At 38.5% G+C, this 21801-nt stretch overlaps 2 protein-coding genes and 1 long non-coding RNA gene across 4 annotated transcripts in view; 1 reads left to right on the top strand and 2 right to left on the bottom strand.

Moving 5' to 3' along the window:
* The window catches only part of LOC110962654 (uncharacterized), a 25441-nt gene extending 7488 nt beyond the window's left edge, over positions 1-17953 (bottom strand). Inside the window, exon 1 of the long non-coding RNA XR_002596446.2 lies at positions 17559-17953. This is a non-coding gene — a long non-coding RNA (uncharacterized LOC110962654). The remainder of the gene's footprint in view (positions 1-17558) is intronic.
* mrpl33 (mitochondrial ribosomal protein L33) lies at positions 17040-21455 on the top strand. Its single transcript, XM_022210648.2, has 4 exons — positions 17040-17177; positions 18800-18818; positions 18909-19015; positions 20968-21455. The coding sequence occupies exons 1-4, from the start codon at positions 17156-17158 to the stop codon at positions 21015-21017; spliced, it is 198 nt and encodes a 65-aa protein (XP_022066340.1). The 5' UTR covers positions 17040-17155; the 3' UTR covers positions 21018-21455.
* rbks (ribokinase) overlaps positions 21053-21801 on the bottom strand; it is a 52059-nt gene continuing 51310 nt past the window's right edge. For both annotated transcript variants that reach the window (XM_051948322.1, XM_022210646.2), the window contains exon 9: positions 21053-21801. In XM_051948322.1, the coding sequence (XP_051804282.1) occupies positions 21628-21801 (174 nt within the window). In that variant the 3' untranslated portion in view covers positions 21053-21627.

Here is a 21801-nt window from a genome sequence, read left to right as displayed (position 1 = left end):
GAGTCTTCCTGTTGGATATTGGTCAAAAGCATTTGAACAGTGTTATTAGAAATAATGGGTGCTGCTGTGGTGGATAAGATTGTTAGAGAATGCAGCTGAATAAAAAGTTCATCAGCAGAGAGTTTGTGGAGAGTCCATTAGAAATTTGGTTGGAATTTACTTCAGCTTTGACCTCAGGCTGCTGTCACCTCCCTGTCATTCCATCTGGTCAAAACTCTGATTAAAGATATCTGTAAATACATTGTCAAAAAGCAGAATTCCAGTTGAAAATGCCTTCAACATCCTTCCAACTAGTTCAGACTCAGTTCAAGATATTCAAGCAGGACAAGTTTTTTTGTCAGATGATCTTGCAAGTCCTAAGCAAGATGAAAGAGAAAAATAAAAAAATAAACAAACCAAAAAAAACCCCAAAACTATGCACCAGGCTGCCATTACATTTTAAAGAGAATATTTATATTCTTCTGAGAATGAATTCTGTATCTTTTTCCACAAAACTTCCTCTTTAGTACCATTTTTAAATCTAAATATAGCCTTTGGTTGGCTTTTTAATCCATGACAAGATAGATGTGCAGATAACTACTGGCTATTGTGGAATACTGCAGAGCTTTCTCATGACAACCCAAGGTTCCCAGCCCACTTCAAGCCCACGTGGCCTACATGTTGTCAAATTGAACTGCCATATATATTGTTTGTCTCTACTAACTGAATTGAACATATATATATGAGTGTACTACAGTACTGAAAGTGGGAAATGTAGCACAGATATATTTAATCTCTGTGTGGTTTGGTTTAGAAACAAAACAGCTTTGCTAGGTGTAAGGAAAGTTCAGGGATTGTTGCCATGGCTTTAACAATGAATAGGCAGTCATGGTAAAAGAAATATGGACTTTCAGTTTGAAATGGGAAGAGCATAGACTGATCATTGTCATGGTTACGATAATGAACACATGGTTAGGGTTATGGAACGGTCACGGTTAAAAGAATACAGTGTTTGTCCACCAATCAATCCACTCCCCCTCCCTGCCCAGACGTTGTAGCTCTATAACGACATCACCTCACTTCTACCTTTGCTCTCAGCAGAATTACTATGGCCACTGAGGGCACTGTCACAAATATAACTATGGGTCATAATAAACAGGCCTTTTTTTTCCCTAGAACAGTGGGACAGTCTCCGTGTGGGCCACCTACAGCCTGAGTAAACTAGTAACAGATCAGCATTTTTCTCCTGTGATTTTATTTTCCAGCAAGGGATCATGTTAATGTGGCTTTATGTGTCTAGAGGCTTTCTGAGTCACAACAAGGCCGTGCTGACCGGAACACTTTAATCAGTTACAACATTCTGCTCTGCGGCGTGTCACGACCACTGTCCACGCTGTTGATTCTGGGACCACCAGGGATCATAGAGCTGTCCGGCGTACTAACATCATAGATCTGCTGACAAACAGAATTCCTTAATTAAGATGGAATTTGCTGGTAAAACAGTTTTTCTTGCTATTTTTTCTTTAGTGTATGTAACTCTAAACCACTACTTTCTTTACTTTGTGCAGAGCTATGAAAATGCAAACCACTCCAGACCTCTGTCTCAATCAGCCCATCTGCCACTTACCTGCAGCTCGAGCACACCAGCTTATAAAATATTGGATTCAAAACACAGGAAACCTATGTTTTTGAAATTGTACACAGGAGCTTCAAGGTGTATATGTTCAGGTTTTATTGTTATTTTTTTGTTCATGATGGATCTTCATGTTTGATTTTCACTGGAGTGAGTCTTTAAAAATGTTTGTGAAGCGTTAGAAATAACACAGGAGTATTTGACCAATCCACAACCTTCAGCAGCACAACCCTACCCCAAAAGTTCCTACAGTGCTGTGAAAATATTTAACTTTACTTTAATGTTCAAGATCGTCAAACCAATGTAAATACCAGACAGAGATAACCAAATAAACACAAAATGCAGTTTTTAAATGATGATTTTATTGACTACGAAAAAAAATATTCAAAGCTGCCTGACCCTGTTTGAAATAGTAATTGCCCCCTAAACCTAACAACTGGTTGGGCCACCCTCAGCAGCAACAACAAGCATTTCCTAGAACTGGAAATGAGTCTTTCACATCTCTGTGGAGATATTTTGGCTCACTCTTCTTTACAGAATTGCTTTAATTCAGCAACACTGGAGGGTTTCCGAGCATAAACGGCCTTTTTAAGGTCATGCCAGCATTTCAGTCAGATTCAAGTCTGGACTTTGAGTAGGCAACTCCAAAACCTTCATTTTTTAAGCCATTCAGAAGTCAACTTGCTGGTGTGTTCAGCTTGAGGTCACAAACTGATGGTCAAACATTCAGAATTCGTGGTTCCATCAATCTCAGCAAGTTGTCCAGGTCCTGAAGCAGCAAAGCAGCCTCAGACCATCACACTACCACCACCATGTTTGACTGTTGGTATTATGTTCTTTTTCTGAAATGCTGTGCTACTTTTACGCCAGATGTAACGAGACACACACGTTCCAAAAAGTTCCACTTTGGTCTTGTCAGTACATAGAATATTGTCCCAAAAGTCTTGAGGATCATTCAGATGTTTGTTTGCAAAAGAAAGATGAGACCTTATGTTGTTTTTGGTCAGCAGGGGTCTTGGCCTTGGAACTCTGCCATGGATGCCATTTTTGCCCAATCTCTTCCTTCTTGTTGAGTCATGAACACTGACCTTAAATGAAGCAAAGGAGGCCTGCAGGTCTTTAGATGTTGTTCTGGGTTTCTTTGTGATCTCCTGGATGAGTTGAATTTCTTTGGTTGCAACTTTTCTGAGATCCTTTGGCCAACTTCATTTTGTCAGACAGGTTCTATTTCAGTGATTTCTTAATTGAACAGGTCTGAAGGTAATCAGGCTTGGGTGTGGTCAGTGAAATTGAACTCACTTTCTAAAAAATGTGATTAGCCACAGTTAATTCATGATTTAACAAGGAGGGCAACTACTTTTTCACTTAGGGCGAGGTCAGTTTGGATAGCTTTTAACCCTTTAAACATTAAATCTTCTTTTTAAAATTGCATTTTATGTTTACTCTGGTTACCTTTGTCTAATATTTAAATTTGTTTGATGGTCTTAAACGTTTAAGGGGGGAAATAAGAATCCAAGAAGGGGGCAAATACTTTTTATAAGACATTGTAAATACTCAGAAAATACTATCCAAGAGACAGGGACCCTTTGGAAAGTAAAACAGTTGCTCTGAAACTTGATTAATTGTTCCTTCAGTGAAAAGTGGAGTATTGAAACTGTCTTAGTTCCTGGGGAAAATTGCTGCATTGCTGTTGCCAGTTAAAGGACTTTAGCTGGATGCTGAAGGTATAATAATTGAGAGACACACTGCAAAGGCTACATGATTCAGAGTTTTTGTCAGAGAATGGGCAGTGATCCCCTAATCATTTCATTGACATCCCTTTTTTACTCTGTCACTTTGACCAACACTAAATTTAGTTGTAAATGTTCACTTTTTCCAGAGGAGGAATATTGCATATCTGTTTTGTTAAAACGTCTGCCTTCATTGAACAGTCAACAGAGTAGGGGTAGGTGGGAAACATGGGGTGAGAGAGGCCGGTGTTGCTATATTTATACAATCTTTAAATGGCCTGTCACGTACTCTGAAAAGACAGACTTCAGATCAATTTCTGCTGTGTAGACGCGGTTGGGTGAAAAGACGAAAAAGACCTCGTGAGATCACCCTTTGTTATTCATTTCTTCCTTTTATATAATAGTTAATAGGACATAGTGCTGACGCAAGCCGGGGAGTTGTGAACCAATGTGTGGTGTTTGGTGCCTCTGACTCTGTGTGTGTGAGTCATCATGTCACCTACTGTGCTCAGGTTGGTAGGTCAAAAGAACAGCAAACTGTTGTTGTGATAGCTAATAATATGTGAGCTGGGTTTTGTTTCGTGTGTGTGTGTGTGTGTGTGTAGGTGTGTATGTGGGGCTGTGTACATGCTGCTTAAAGTTATTAATAATAATCAGCCAATAGGGGAAGCAGTCACCATCACTAATCAGACATTCAATAAGCCTGTGCTTTGAAGGTTAATTAAATTATATTTAATTTAGAAACTGCATCACAGAGTGTGTCAGATGTACAATCTTACAATGTAAATATTACCACTTCCTTCTTAAAGCTGCATAATCAATATTTCTATATTGATGATGGATCAAATGAGTAAGAGAAATGAAACATATCACTCCTAGTGATGAGCTCGTAGGTTGTTATCACCCAGTTTTGTAGCCCTCCTCGTCTCTGGGGAGGTTTTTAGTCTCTTTTAGCTCATTGTTTTGGTTTTCAGGGCAGCAGCTTCACATTGGGATTGAGTCTCACCAGTCTCATCAGCACTGTGTACGGTTTCAGTATACAGGGGGTCCTCGACTTATGTCGGAATTTTGTTCCTATAGCGGGACATAAGTAGATTTTCGGTGTAAGTCAGAACTCGCATACTGTAATGTATGTGGCGTTCAATCAGCGAATGTAAAGCCGTCTTTCTTGTATAGAACCGCATGATGAAGTATGTGTCCACTCAACTCGCCAACAAGTTTCTGCACAAAATTTGTTTTAACGTCACAAATCCCGTACATTGAAATGACGGAATAAGACTTTCTTGAAAAATTTATGGGAGATGGCAACGTATAGACGAAACGCCATAAGTCAAGGCCGTTGCAAACTGATTACCTGCTGTACTGAGAATATATGACCGGTTCTCTGTCATTTGTGTTAAATTGCAGTTTCCATATGAATTAGTTTGGCATTTTAAAGCAACACTAATCAAAACATTTTCAATTTGGGTCAGTCTTGCCACCGTTCAAAAGTTTAGGGTCACTTAGAAATGTCCTTATTTTTGAAAGAAAATCATTGTTTTCAATGAAGCTAACATTAAATGAATCAGAAATACAGTCTAGATATTGTTAATGTGGTAAATGACTATTCTAGCTGGAAACGGTCGATTTTTAATGGAATATCTGCATAGGGGTACAGAGGAACATTTCCAGGAACCATCACTCCTGTGTTCTAATGCTACATTGTGTTAGCTAATGCTGTTGAAAGGCTCATTGATGATTAGAAAACCCTTGTGCAGTTATGTTAGCACATGGATAAAAGTGTGAGTTTTCATGAAAATTGTGAACTTGCCTGGGTGACCTCAAACTCTTGAATAGTAGTGTTTTTTTTTTCATTTAGACCCAAAAGGTTGAAAAAATAAAAAGTAATTAGGGACAGAAAGAAGCCATGGCTTTGTTTGAAGGTGGGGTATACTGCAACTTCAGTTCACAGCTTTTAATCTCAAATTCTACTCTGCACTCACAAATCTGCCCTCGCAAGTACTTAACTCTTGTAAATTAATCATCACTCAAAATGGATTTGTGTTGCCTCAGTTCTTGTCCTGATAATAAACTACCAAATCTCAAACTTGTTCACTCACTGTAAGCCACTTTTGATGAGAACCTCAGCTCAAGTGTTTAAAATATACATGAGAAAAGCTGTGAAGTAATTGGTTGTAAATGAAAAGGAAGATCCTCCGAGATCGAATGAGGAGTATCCGTGCAATGAAATGGGAGAAGGAAAGAGTAGCTAACGTCCGGAGTGGCTGTGGAGAGTGCTGAGTGGGAGGGGTGGTGGAGGAGGAGGAGGAGGAGAGCTGAAGCTGGAGCTTGTGGTCTCAGCATCCTTCTCAGAATTATCCCTTAGTGACGCAAGCTCCTCCACACACATCCTGACAGCTGCTCCCTGCCTGGTTACAGCGCTCCTCGGCCCGTCCAATAACATTCATTTTCATTTCCGCTTTAATGCATGGCTTTCCCCCACTGGGTTTACCAATACGGCTCCATTTAGCCTCATTAGCACATGTTCACTTATTACTTTTATTGTCTCCTAATCTGTGCACTAGTGGGACCACGGTGTCACATACTCTGGATTGTCCTTTTTAATGAGGATAAGCTGCGGAGAGAATAAGCCATTAGTCTTATTCCACTGATGTCAGGCATTGCTCTTCCTGAGTGACGACAGAAAGACCAAAATACACCGGATGCTCGAGAGGTAGCTGAAGGGCCCTCTGTGATTGCAGAGACATGCTACCCCCCAGTTTTATAAAGGTTCTCTTACCATTAAAGTGCTGCAGCAGTAATGACATAATTCCCTTTCCAGGAGTCCCTTGATTAAGCATCTAACAGGCTGTGTGACGTACTCTGAAAGTGATTTTGTGAAAGGCTAGTAGAAAATGACAAAATTGTTTAAAAATGAATACAGTGACATGACCTTTAAAGAAATTACAAAAATGTACAAGACCAGTGCAAAGACATACAGAAATAATACAGTAAAATGACTAACAAGGTCATGTTTCATAACATTTCAAAGGAAACACTCTCACTGAACACTTAACACCACACTATTACTGGCTACCTCCTCTCTTTTCTCTCTAACAGCCTTGTTTCTTGGTGTCATGGTTTCCACAAGATGTTGGAAACCTTCCTCTTTGATTCTGCTCCATGTTGACGTGATTCATCACAGCATTTCTGCAGATCTGTCAGCTGCACATTCATGCTGCCAATCTTCTGTTCTACCGCATCAAAAAGGTGTTCTACTGGATTCAGATCCACTGATGGGAGATTCATCTCTCAAGTCCACTCAACTCTTACTTTGGTGTTTTGACCTAGCTAATATAAGATTGTGAACTCTGTTCCACATGGTCAGCCACAATGCTCAGAAATATCCTGCAGCATTCATACCACAGGTGATCTCACAGGGACATTCACTCTTTAAGCAGCTGTATTAACTTGGCAGTTACAGTTACTGCAACAATTAATCAACTAGCCATTACATTAATCAACAACTATTCTGATAATTGATTATTTGGTTTGAGTCTCTTTTTAAAAAAAATAAAATGCCCAAATGTTCTCGTTTAAGATTCTTAAACGAGAACATTTTCATTTATCCTCCCCCTCCAATGACAGGAGACTGAAAATCTTTGGATTGTGAACTGGGCTTTCGAGGACACCATCTTAGGCTTTGGAATACACGGACTGAGATTTTCCACCATTTTTCTGACATTTTATAGACAAAACAGCTGATCAATTGATCTGGGAAAATAATCAACACATTCTTAGGAAACAATCAGTAGTTGCAGCAGTATTGCAGAGGATTTACAGTCAGGTCCACAAATTTATGGACAGTGACACAGATTTTATAATTTTGTGTCTGAACATCACCGCAATGGATTCGAAATATAGCAAAGAGTCTGTGAAAGTGATTGGATTAAGCTAGACTGAACTGTTACATTAAAAACAACAAAACAAGACCATTAAATTAGCTCCACTGAAGGCAATTACAACTTCAAACTGGTGCTTACATTCAAAAGTCAAAATAATCACAACAATAACAACAAGTCCACTTTTTTCCAATAATTCTAAAGTATTTTAACTTAGGGAAAGTAGGAATTACAGGACTTTATCTTGTAATAGAGAGTGTTTATGTTGCAATATTGTCCTTTTACTTAAGTGAAGGGTTGTATGCTTCTTCCACCACTGGTTTTATAATAATACCCCAAACCATAAAAATAATCCCTGCAGCTGGTTATAAGGCCATTACTAACAATTATAGTGTTGTCTTAATGTTCAGTGTGGTTTAACAGATTGATGTTGGTTTGTCTGTTTGCCTGTCTGTTAGCAAAGTTACTCAAAAACAGACTTACAAATTTTGATGAAATTTTCAGGGAAGGTCAGAAATGACACAAGGACAAAGTGATTAGATTTTGGTAGTGACTGATGCGGCTTATAGTTTGGAGGAAACATTGCGAGAAAACGACACGGCGTCACTGTAACCATGACAACAAGTGACAATACATCAGCTGCCTGCTGATGATCACATGATTCCAATCTTACTACAAATCGACTTATTGGGACTTACCGGTTGGAAACGTTACAAGGAACAATTGATCAAATTGTGGGGATGTTTCTGAGTCCCATCAATTCCCACTGCCTGCTACATATTTAAGTCACGTGATTCCGTATCCGTACATAACGTACACATGCACAACACACACCTGTGCTCAGCACAAAGTCATTTTGTTTGTGGGTACATCTATATTAAATGGCCACATTTTGTAGTGCTGTGATTTCTGATCATCAATAACTATTAAACAAATGCTGCATTTCTGACAATGCCACATGGGGGAATGAGCAGCCTCGGCGGAGTACTGCTCTGAGTGCTTTTCTAGTTTGTTCTGTTATGGTAATATCAATTTGTAGATAATTTCTGTAGCCGTTTTCTTCATGTAACCTTTGTTCGGGACACCAGATAACCAGACTTATAGTTGTTTTGATGTGCAGTGCTACATGACGCATTTCACACAGTGAGGTAAAACACCATGACAGTGAAACCAGTAAGTAGTATCATCAGTCGCCGTATAAGTCATTCATAAGTAGTTTTTACTGAGGAGCAGGCAAAATTCTCATGGTCTCACTGACCAAAAGCTATTACGTTACTACATTCTGAGGACTGTGGGGATTTCCATGGTGACATTATTAGTATCAGACTCATTCTTCTGCCTTTGAGTCACGGCTTTCACTGAAGAATGTCCATGTCTCTTACAGTCCATTCATGGAATTTGAGTTGCTTGCCTGAGGCAGGAGACATGGTGATCACCAACAAATAGCATCATTGTGAACATTAACCATGATGACTCTGATTATTTTATTATTCATGGAATTAAACTGTAGTGAAATGGAATGAAGCAACATTAATTTCATGTCTTGGACTGTAACTCCCAGAGCCCATTTTCAGATACTCCGCTAGAAATCAAACAGAAAAATAACACACGATCACATCCACTGCAAATGACTTTGCCAATCCCATCTTGGTCACACATTTCTATCACTGTCTCTCATGCGAACTGCTAATGTCTTACTGCAAAAGGACAAGAAAGAACTCAGCGCCCCTCTGCAGAACAGAAGTAAATGATATTTGTGTAGACGTGCACAGAAAATGTAAAAACGACATGAAGACATCAGTGACTATTCCGCAGGTGTAATTGGCTGCAGAAGAAAACAAACCACGCCAGTTCTGACCTCAGGTCCCTTTTAAGTGTGAATCACACAAAACCTGCAAATGCACCAAACCATTCTCAAACACTTGACACTTGATCATTTCAGATAAACGGAATTAAACGTTTAATTGTTTAAAAATCTGTCAATGAGCAGGACTTAGACTTTTCTCACAAAGGCAGTAGTGAGATCGGAGCACACCCCAAAAAGCTCAATAATTGAAAATCCACTGCAGAAAGACCAAACAGAACTGCAGAATGTCTGAATGCTTCACTCAGACTATTGAACGTGGTTTCAAAGGGTTGTCATATTGATTGCTCTATCAAGACAGCCAATCAGAGATACAAAGAAACAAGCCCATCTCAGACATCCAAGAGAAGACAGACAGCCTTCCTCAAAAAGACACCAGTGGCTACTTGAAACTTATTTATAGATAATGTAGCAGAGCCACACCTCCTGCATGGTCGCATTTGATGTGCAGCACTGTTCAGTCTTTAGACACCAGGAAACCTCCAGTCTTCCCATTATCATTGTGATTAAATTAGCATTGACACAGAACAACTTGAAGAAGAGTTTAAACTGGTAAAAAAAAGAGCAGACTTTACCACTGAACTACATTGACGGTAAAAGACAATTTAACTTCTATGGTGTTGTGATTATTTTGCCATAGTTTTAAGATTCTACGCAATACATGTCACAAATAATAATTTCTTCTGGATGTGACACTTTCTCAACTATCCACTGACTTATCTGTAGGGTGTGATAACAGGCCAGCAGAATGGGCACCCTTGTACTTTTGAAGTGATGCCAGTGAAACATGTTGAAATCTGAAGCGCGTTTGTTATGCACGCCTGCATCTGTTAGCACAGAGCTAATAAGAGAGATGTAAAGAGTAGATATTTTCCCATTCCACATAGATCTTTTAAAAAATCCCATGCAAAATTACTGATCAACTTTAGTGTTGATAAATCAGTGGATTGCAGTTATAATTAAAGCAGACTGCTGTCTTCAGTCTCACAATCAGTCAACCACTGTGTTTAAATGAAGAAATGTCCACATTGAACTGCTTGGTTTTACTGTGTTCTCCACACTGAGTATGGTCAAGAGAGAAATAGAGAGAGTTGCCTGAGGAAACAAAGAAGGAAATTAAATCCCACTAGGTCTATTTTTAGAAGGTTCCACCTGAAAAAAAAGCATCCCCAGATTCAGTTCCATAACTGTAAGTTCAAATAAACAACCTTGGGCTCTTTTGTTGACACACTTTTCAGAATTTCCAACTACAACTAATCTTCTTGTCTCGATCACCGGACAGGACAGAGACATCTGTCTAATCAAAACTAGAAATGAGAGAATTAGAGAATAAGTAGCAGCCATGTCACTCAACGTGAAACACTGATTTAATTAAACCTGTTGTAAAAGTTCAACTCTGCTTAACTTGATCCAGCAGAAAAGAAGAATGGTCCTGTGCTCTGAAGCTCCCATGTTCCCTACTTTAGTATTACACCATTTTGACATTTCAATTCAAATATTTCAGAAATGTCATCCTGTTTTTAATTATTGAAACAAACTTTAACTTTAAACCTAACCGATGTTGGTAAACACGAAACCCCCTTTGATGAATTCCCACAACCACTCATCCAATTATTTTCTGTACAGAGCAGAGGAATATACGACCCTGGGAACATTAGACCTTGGGAACATAGGAACCTTTGTCATGTTCCTTCTCTGTGCCATTTAAACCTGGGGAAGGTAGGGCGCTGGAAATATAAGAATGACTCCAAATGAAGCACAACAAATGCTTCACCCATTTTAGTCATAGTAGCACCAGGCCGCCTCTTCACTAAACGTGCAATGCTTGGCAACCTTTGAAAAATGGAGGCGGGTTGCATTGGAACAACAGATATAGCTTGGTTCTTGTGCAGAGACCTCCAGGACGGAAAGGGTTAAAGTCCACAAGACCTCATCCTACCTCCCTATATGTGGCAGCAAGAGGAAAACTGACCCTTCATTGAACGAAACAATAATTTGAAGGGTGTAAAAAGAATCAAGGTTCGTATGGTAATACGATATGTCTCACTGAACAAAAGCGGATTCCATTGGAAATGTTTTTGTTTATAAAGGAACTTACTTTTTTAATACAATAAAGAGAGCCAGACTGGAACTACTGTAAATGCATGCTGACAAGCTACATTTGTTCTATGAGGATGCTTCTTTGGACAGATAAAATAAAAGGAGAGCTCTCTGGTGCACCACATAAATCCATGTTCACAATATAAACAGTGTGACTTTGAAAGGAAAGAACAGCATCCTCACTGTAAAACACTGAAAAGGCTCAGGTGTGTTATTGGGCTGCTATGCTGTGTTTGGCACAGGAACCTTGAATCTGTAAAGAACCTCAAGGTGTTCTGGAGCAGAACATACTGACCAGTGACTGGGAGTTTTTTTTAGACACAGGTCATGATTCCTCCAACAGGATAATGACTCAAAATATTGTTGCGAAGCAGCCTGAAGAGTCCTGATCTGAATTCAACTGAATACATATGGAGAGAACTGAAACTGACAGTTGTGAGATGGAAGAAGAGAAGTGGAACAGCACTACTAGCTGAGAAGACTACAAGTCTTATTAAGTACTAGAACAAGTGCTGGATGCAGTAGAGCTTGATTACAGAGGCTGCCTTGAAGAATATGCTACAGAAATAGGAGAGTAAAGGCCCAAATATTTTTGTCTAGGCCATTTTCATTTGTTGTCTTTTTAGGATAATGTATTAATTACATCACAACTTGTGGATACCAATTACATTTGTCAGATAAAATAGTGTTTTTCTCTTTTTGAAGTGGAGTTAGCAGTAATTTTGGCCTCATCTTTATAGGTACGGAGCTGAATCCCACCTACTCCACAAAACAGCCAACTTTTAAGTCATAGCTGAGAATAACTTCATGTATTGTACACAAAAATAAACACTGTCTGTTTTTCAGCTACCTTTCTCCATCTTTTAATTTTTTTGTGTGTGAAAAACATTACCTGTCTGCTCTGTCTGATCAAGTTTTCTTCATATATTTGCTATTCTTTCTTAGGTCGTTGACATGTTATCAGTCAGATTCGGCACTGTTCCATACATGTCCAGTAGGTTGTATCTATATATTTCATGCACTATTGCCCTTGTAGCATAGTACACACACTACCATTCAAAAGTTTGAGGTCAGTCAATTTCATGTTTTCCATGAAAACTCAAATTTTTATTCATATGCTAACATAACTGCACAAGGGTTTTCTAATCATCAATTAGCCTTTTAACATCATTAGCTAACACAATGCAGCATTAGAACACAGGAGTGATGGTTGTTGGAAATGTTCCTCTGTACCCCTATGGAGATATTCCATTAAAAATCAGTCGTTTCCAGCTAGAACAGTCATTTACCACATTTATGATGTCTAGACTGTATTTCTGATTCATTAAATGTGGTCTTCACTGAAAAAAATCTGCTTTTCTTTCAAAAATAAGGACATTTCTAAGTGACCCCAAACTTTTGACATGTAGTGCATGTACTGTCCACACAGACACAAATAATGGGCTGCTTGCTAATTTGGGATCATGCTGACCCTAGTGTTAGTGGACCTTTGCACGGTTGCGGATGAGGAAATATAATATATATAATACAATACTGACCTGGTAATAACAACTACACATCTGTAGGTGTCTGCAGCTGTTCACTTGTACGTCTGCACTGGAATATAAAGCTTTTGAGAATCGGCACCATGAAAATTTTACCATCTCCCCATGTCTGACTGAGTTTATCCCTCCACATGTATCCACCTGCAGCTTAAAACCTGTGTCCATACGAATACACAGCAAAGGCAATAGTGCATCTGTGTAGAATATCTAGATAGGATCTGCTGCACATGTCTGAAATGGAGTCCTCCCAGCAGACTAGAAATATAGTACAATAACAGCACGTCTCTGTGATGTCCCCAGTTGTGAATGAGCATTTTTAAAGCTCTATGCTCCTTTCATGTCTGTAACACTCTGCTTAGAAGACTCTGTTCCATACAGAAGCAGCAGGTTGTATCTACAATACTAGTCAAAAGTTTGGACACACCTTCTCATTTAATGTTTTTTCTTTATTTTCATGACTATTTTCATTTTAGATTCTCATTGAAGCCATCAGAACTATGAATGAACACATACACACGTGGACAAAATTGTTGGTACCCCTCAGTTAAAGAAGGAAAAACCCACAATTCTCACTGAAATCACTTGAAACTCACAAAAGTAACAATAAATAAAAATTTATTGAAAATTAAATAATCAAAAACAGCCATTACTTTTGAATTGTTGATTGTAAATGAAATGACATTTCATTTACAGAATGTTCATCCATCTCTACATCCATTACAATTTGGTTTCCGGACCAATCATTCCACGGACAGTGCTCTGTGTGTGCTGACAGAAAATATAAAAGGCCTGCTTGACAAGAGATCTTCCTGTGTTGGGGCAGTTTTCTTAGATTTGAAGAAAGCATTTGATTCTGTAAATCATTTACTGCTACTTAGCAGGTTGACTCAATTTAACATTTCTGATCAAGCGCTTTTGTGGTTCAGATCTTACCTGTCAGACAGGAAACAGTTTGTGGTAGTGGGTGGTGCTAAATCTCAGACTTTACACCTTGATACTGGTGTTCCGCAGGGGTCTATCCTTGGGCCGGTTTTATTTTCCTTGTTTATTAATAATCTACCTAATGTATGTCCAAATAATGTCTTCTCGCAAATGTACGCGGATGATGTTGTAATCTACACTCAAGCAAATAATACTCAACAAGCATCTGATAATCTAACAGCTGCACTATCTTCTGTACATAACTGGTTCAGTGACTCTTGTCTCCTGCTGAACACCAGAAAAACGGTTTGTATGTATTTTGCTAAAACTCCTCGTGAACTAACTACGTCAAACGTCTTTCTAAATGGAATAGAGCTTGACCTAGTTCCAGAATTTAAATATCTAGGAGTAGTTTTGGACTCAACATTATCCTTTAAGGGTCACGTAAAAAAGGTGACACAAGTTGTTAAATTCAACATCCAAAACTTCCGTCATATTAGAAATAATTTAACTCTGAGTGCAGCTAAAATATACTTTTATTCTATGATCATTTCACATATTGATTATTGTCTGAATACATGGTCACTTGCGTGTCCAACAACACTTTCACCTATAGAAAGTCTTTATAAAAAAGGCTTAAAAATTTTAGATAAAAAACCGTTATCATTTCATTATTGTTACATTTTGAAAAAAACATAGATTATTGGACTTCACAAATATGATAAATTTAAAATCGGCTTGTCTGATCTACAAAGTTTTACACTCCCTCGCTCCTCCACCCCTGAAGGTTTTTATTAAAAGTACGAGTTATGATGATAATGTCAGAACCACAAGAGCAATGAGCAGAGGCGATTTGGCGATACCTCATAGAAACACCACATTTGGTCGAATGGCCTTGTCTGTTCGGGGTGGGCATTTTTGGAATAGTCTACCAGTAACGTTAAGAGACTGTCCTACGTATAATTCTTTTAAGGCCAAATTAAAGGATTGGCTTTTGTCTAAACAGGAATGTGCACATTATTGAGTACCTTAGACTGTTGTATATTATGTCCAGGGGAAAACGTCTGTATATTGTGTTGTAGGTGAGCATGTAGAGTGAATGTTTTATAGAGGACGAATGTTGGAGATATGAGTGAAATATTATATTGACTACTTATTTTAATGTAAATACATTTATATGTTTTTCTTCTTCCCTGACCCTGTTCCGTGGGACTACAGATGGAAATTAGCCTGAAGGCTATAATCTGGCATGTTTACTTTCATGTTTTTTTTTTCATGTCTGTTCATTAACATGCATTGTCCCAATCAAATAAATAAAGAAAAAAAAAAAAAAAAAAAAACATAATTATTTAAAAAAAACAAACTAATGAAACAGGCCTGGACAAAAATGATGGTACCTCTATAAAAGATTGAAAACTATTTGACCAGAGTGACATGATTAACTCAGGTGTGTCATTTAATTGACATCACAGGTGTTTCCAAACTCATAATCAGTCAGTCTGCCTATTTAAAGGGAGACAAGTAGTCACCCTGCTGTTTGGTGAAAAGGTGTGTACCACACTGAACATGGACAACAGAAAGCGAAGGAGAGAATTGTCCCAGGACATCCGAAAAAAAATTATAGACAAACATCTTAAAGGTAAAGGCTATAAGACCATCTCTAAACAGCTTGAAGTTCCTGTGACAACAGTGGCTCATATTATTCAGAAGTTCAAGACCCACGGGACAGTAGCCAACCTCCCTGGACGTGGCCGCAAGAGGAAAATTGATGACAAATTGAAGAGACGGATCGTTGGAATTGTATCCAAAGAGCCTAGAGCAACCTCCAAAGAAATTAAAGGTGAACTCCAAGGCCAAGGTACATCAGTGTCAGATCGCACCATTCGTCGTTGTTTGAGCCAAAGTGGACTTCATGGGAGACGACCAAGGAGGACACCACTGCTGAAAAAAACTCATAAAAAAGCGAGACTGGAATTTGCAAAAATGCATGTTGACAAGCCACAAAGCTTCTGGGAGAATGTCCTTTGGACAGATGAGACCAAACTGGAGCTTTTTGGTAAGGCACATCAACTCTATGTTCGTAGACTCAAAAACCAAGCATACGAAGAAAAGAACACTGTCCCTACGGTGAAACATGGAGGAGGCTCAGTAATGTTTTGGGGCTGCTTTGCTGCATCTGGCACAGGGTGTCTTGAAAGTGTGCAAGGTACGATGAAATCTGAAGACTATCAAGGCATTCTGGAGAGAAATGTGCTGCCTAGTGTCAGAAAGCTTGGTCTCAGTCGCAGGTCATGGGTCTTCCAACAGCACAACGATCCAAAACACACAGGCAAAAACACCCAAGAATGGCTGAGAGAAAAGCGTTGGACTATTCTAAAGTGGCCTTCTATGAGCCCAGATCTGAATCCCATTGAACATATGTGGAAGGAGCTGAAACATGCCATTTGGAGAAGACACCCATCAAACCTGAGACAACTGGAGCTGTTTGCTCATGAGGAGTGGGCCAAAATACCTGTTGACAGCTGCAGAACGCTCATTGACAAATACAGAAATCGTTTAATTGCAGTGATTGCCTCAAAAGGTTGTGCAACAAAATATTAAGTTATGGGTACCATCATTTTTGTCCAGCCCTATTTCATTAGTTTGTTTTTTTAAATAATTATGTTAATCAACAATTCAAAAGTGATGGCTGATTTTGATTATTTAATTTTCAATAAATTTTTATTTATTGTTACTTTTGTGAGTTTCAAGTGATTTCAGTGAGAATTGTGGGTTTTTCCTTCTTTAACTGAGGGGTACCAACAATTTTGTCCACGTGTGTATGAAATTATGTAGTAAACAAAATGACAGCCCATCATTACTAAAGGAAATTGCTAAAACTTTGAATGTATCCCCAAGTGCAGTCACAAAAACTATCAAGCACTACAACAAAACTGGCTCATTTGAGGACTGGCCAAGAAAGGAAGACCAAGAGTCACCTCTGCTGCTGAGGATAAGTTCGTCCAATCACCAGCCTTAGAAATGGCAAGTTAACAGCACCCAAGATTAGAGCCCAGATAAATGCCACAGAGTTCTCTTAGCAGACACATCTCTACATCAAGTGTTCAGAGGAGACTGACCAATCAGGCCTTTATGGTCAAATAGCTGCTAAGAAACCACTACTAAGGAAAAGCAAGCAGAAGAGATCTGCTCGGGCCAAGAAACACAAGGAATGGACATTAGACCAGTAGAAATCTGCGCTTTGTTCAACCTGAAGATCAAACAGAGCACTTTACATATACGAAGGTCAGACTTATACAAGGATTTAAGAACAATATATCAACTTCAGCATTGGCATGCCTCTGTGGAGCTGAGTGCACTGTGTCGCAGTGTTTTGGTAAAATACACCTTTAAGAGGACCAGGAAGTGCTTTTACTGCACCGGATGTACACTGCTCAATGTGACCTGTGTGGCTAACAGTTGTGTGTAATACAGTCTTCAAGGAGTAGTTTTAAGTTTACAGAATGTTTCTAACCACCGTCAATTGTAAGTATTTTACTCATTAAATGCATGCGTTCAAAGATCAGGGCGCATGCGCATGTAGAGATGTCCGAAGCCCTCCGGCTGTTTCGCTAACACAACGTATAGCATGCTATTCTCCACTGGCAGATTTATCCTTCACTGCAGCTACACGTGTGTGGTTATATCAGTGTTTTGTGCAGCGCCAGTGTCAACATCATACAATATATACGTTAATAGATTTTAACGAAGTGCCTTTTGTATCTTTGTGGTACGTTTAGTGACGTTAGCTTTAGCTTCTATTTAGCCCGTTTGTGCTGCAGGTGATAGAGCTAACCATCGGTTATCCTGACATTTAGATGAATAAAGATGTTTTAAAAGCCAAGGAGGCCGTTTAAAATGACTTACGTTTGTTGTGGAGGTATTCCCAAATCCCTATACAGTTTCCTAGTCATCTATGAAAAACATCTCATCCAGTTTGAGAAAAGAAGAGTTTTTTTTAACTGTATTGGCTCTATTTCTAAGTCCAAACAAAGATGGCAGCTCACTGTGTGTGCTGTGAGGATAGGGAACATTTTGTGGAAAAGTGTTTTAAAATCCTGTCCATCGTTCAGTGAAGAAAATATTTTTATACAGTGGTTAAGAGAGTGGTTGGGTATTTATACATCCCTTTAAATCAACGATAAGCAGGTTTTAACGTCCTTTTAGGTTTTTCAAACTGCTTCATTTACCTTCAGGGAAAAAAAAAAGGTTGGCTTTGTAAGCAAGTATTTGGTCAAAGGGTGAGCTCTATATAGTTTATATACCTGTATAGTTATCTCATTTGCATCATCCTAATGTCTCTATATTAATGATTGTGTCCCCTAAACCATAACCAACCCAGTTGCTTTCACCTTTTTAAACAGCTGGAAAAGACTGAGTCATCCCATATCCTTCTATACTAAATATATATTTATTTATTATATAACCTTTATTTTACCAGGAAGTCCCTTGAGATCAAAAATCTCTTTTCCAAGGGAGACCTGGTCAAGACAGAACACCATTTCAGAGAATGTAAAATGTTCACAGTATGTAAAAACAATTAAGACAATTCAGATATACTTATATAGATAAGAAATGGGGAAACAGGTTCAAGCAAAAGAAGGAAAAAGAAAAAAAAAACAGATCAGGAAAGGCGATGCATCAAAATGATTTTATTTCCTTAATGAGGATTATAGATTGATGATTAGGATGGTTGCAAAATAGACAAAACACGCTACAAATTGTGTTACTTACTGTCTAGCAAATATAAAGGCTGTAGACCTATGAGACACATAGCCTACAACCTAAACTTCAGAAAAATGTTATTGTTCTGTCAATCGGTAAATATCATGCGTTCCCTTTGTTTCTATGGCCAGAGTTATTTAATTACGATGAATGTTGAAGTCTATACCTTAACCATCACCTCGGGCATAAAGCTGGGTTTATTTACACATTATGACGGTTGACACCAGCTTCGTGCCAGTATGTAAGGTGCAGTAACTGGGGCTAGTGGTTAGCTAACTGTTAGCAATTGACTATTTCAACAAAGACACAGTGACTGTATAAGTTTTGCTTCCTAACAGCATTTTACTGTCAGATTCAAACACATTTTCTCTGCTCCTTTTCAGTGGCCAAGGCAAAATCCAAGTAAGTGAAGTGCCTGAATGTTTTGTGATTGTCAGTATGAAGATATGGTGTCGGGGTCACAGTAATGTACACAGTGTTTTCCTCTGTCAGGAGCATCCTGGTGCAGATGGTGAGCGCTGCAGGGACAGGATATGCCTTCAATGCAAAGAGGAACCGTCTCAGAGAAAAGATGGTGCTACGCAAACATGATCCAGTCGGTAAGATGTGACTGATCAGCTGTGTTAGGACTGTTAACTCTGACCCACATAAATGCTGTTTATGATACACTGATTAAATACCCTGTGCTCTGTAGGTTGGGTTTAGAACAGTAGGATAGAGAATATCTGTTGCTGTTTAGTTTGAATGCACTTGTTTCAGGTTGTAATGCAAACTAAGGAAAGAAAAAAAATTACATTCTGATCAAATTTCCCATCTACTAGGCTGAAAGGCAAAGCATACAGTACTGTTCAAAAGTTTGGGAGCACTTAGAAACATCTTTATTTTTAAAAGAAATGTGTTTTTTTTTCAGTGAAGGTAATATTAAATTAATCAGAAATCCAGTCTAGACATTATTACTGTGGTACATGAATATTTGAGCTGGAAACAACAGATTTTTTTTTTTTTTTTTTTTAAAGGAATGGAACTTTACTGGAGAGATGTTGATTGTACTGTAGGATCATTTTAGGGGATGTAATTTTGTGGTGATGTTAAACTGCATCACACAGAGGAGTTCCTGTTATTTAACCTGTCCTTACATTGGACAAAATAATAGAAACAGCAGTCAGTACAGTTTTACAGAATTTCTCAATATATAGTAATATTGTAAAATTACCATCATTGTGATGTATCAAAAACACAGCTGTCATGACAGAATCTACATACAATATATAATTTAATTTCCACAATATTTTAGAACCTCTGTATACTACCGTTAAAAAGTCACTTAGAAATGTCCTTTTTTTTTTAAAGCAGTTTTTTCCAATGAAGATAACTTTACATGACTCAGAAATGCAGTCTAGACACATTGTTAATGTGGTAAATGACCATTCTAGCAGGAAACGGCTGATTTTTAATGGAATATCTCCATAGTGGTACAGAGGAACATTTCCAGCAACCATCACTGCTGTGTTCTAATGCTACATTGTGTTAGCTAATGGTGTTGAAAGACTCATCGATGATTAGAAAACCATTGTGCAATTATGTTAGCACATGAATGAAAGTGTGAGTTTTCATGGAAAACATGAAATTGTCTGGGTGGCACCAAACTTTTGAACGGCAGTGTGTGTAGGACAGTTGCGCTAACATAGGTCCACTGTGCAGCGTTGCATCTGAAGGAATCCTAACTTGTGACTGTATGACAACAGTGGATGTCTGAGGTGTGTAAAGGGGGTGGAAACATTCTGCTTTCTGTTTGTGTGGGAGCCAGTAGCACATAAAACAATGCACTGACAGAGGGAGGAATGAATTCCAGCAGATTGTGGACGGAAATGTGAAGAGTGGTTCTAGGGCAGTAGCACATCTTAACTGAGTCCAACACTTAAGGAAATTTGAGCTTTTGTCCTCACAGTCCCCTGACCAGAACATTTTCAAAGATTTTAACAACCTACATTTAAATTGAGGAATAAATAGAAATTTTGATCTGTGGGAAGTTTCAGCGTTCAGGCTGTACATTTCACAGCATTATTCTGAATTTGTTTCATATTGTAGTATACTTTCAGAGGAATGTATGTGTAATATACATCACTGTCTCTGCTGCTGCTGCTCCATACTACCTCATATCCACTCTCCCAGGGCAATACAATCATACCAAGTTGTGCAACAGTTTTACAGTGCAATACTTTATTTTTCTTTATAATTCTCTTATATTTTTAAAGATATTTATCATTCGTGACATGTATATTATATATTTGTAAAAGAGACTGCACTACCTTTAGGATTTTTTAAGACTTATCTTGCGCTATGTTTGCACTGAAGAGGAAAAGCTCTCCAATCTTATTGTACACTGCATAATGACAGTAAAGCACATTCTATTCTATTCTACAACTTCTTATCGTTTATGTGCACATATGTAAATATACTGAGCCCAATGTAAACACATGAACTCCCACAAGACATCAACATTGGTATCTACACTTAACTTCCATTTCCTGTCTGCTTTTTGTCTTTGCAGTGAACAAGCACGTCCTATTCTTTGAGAAGAAGAAGATCAGGTCAATTTAACCATTCACCAAAATATATGGACAACATAAACCTACAAGGTTTAAACAGACTATTTTTATTGTCATGGATATACAAAGTGTTTGTCAGTCAACAGATTTTTAAAATTTTTTATTTTGGAAGACTTCCTCGTGGATCAGTGAAAACGCTGCTACTCTCCACACTGCAACAGAAACACCAGTCCAGCTTCAGCAAACTCCCAATTACAAACATTTTAAAGAAGAAACTAATAAGTGATGATATACTGGGACCACTACAGCTGTCTTGATCTCCAGCTGTTCAACCACAGATTATGTTCTATGGCTGCTCAGTGGTTCTGTACTGCATACGTCATTGATTGTGATTCGATCAAATGTAAAACATTTAAACCAGGTAAATGTACTTGAGCCACTCGTGAAATATTATCTTTGTTGGGTAATTCAATAAATTATGTCAATGCCATACAGTTTATTATAAATGCTATATTGGCAGGGTTGTTCATCAATCCTCAATAGTGTCATATTAATCTTCGTTCTTGGATTCCTCAAAGGCATCTAATTTCATTAATTAGTTCATTGTTCAGTCAGTAAGACCCCATCCAGGCCTCTGTTTACACTGCTGTGGCCTGCTGCTCTCAGAACAGTTCAGCCGGTAGGTTGTGTCTGAAGGGGTAGGACGTCTGCGTGCCGACGGCCTGCACGCTCACCGCTGCCACCTGATTGGCTCTGCGGGCCATCTCCTCCAGAGGCATTGTGGGATAATTAGCCATATAAAATGCCAGCGCTCCAATAAAGCTGTCTCCAGCACC

The sequence above is a fragment of the Acanthochromis polyacanthus genome, chromosome 1 (genome assembly GCF_021347895.1).
Source record: "Acanthochromis polyacanthus isolate Apoly-LR-REF ecotype Palm Island chromosome 1, KAUST_Apoly_ChrSc, whole genome shotgun sequence".
NCBI lineage: Eukaryota > Metazoa > Chordata > Actinopteri > Pomacentridae > Acanthochromis > Acanthochromis polyacanthus.
Note: the sequence above shows the minus strand (reverse complement) of the source record. Positions and strands in the feature narration are given on the sequence as shown.

Coding starts and splice junctions, on each gene's coding strand:
- mrpl33 (XM_022210648.2), top strand. CDS start 17,156: ATGTTTCTAACCACCGTCAATT. Junction 19,016..20,967: donor ACGCAAACATGATCCAGTCG/GTAAGATGTGAC, acceptor TTGTCTTTGCAG/TGAACAAGCACGTCCTATTC.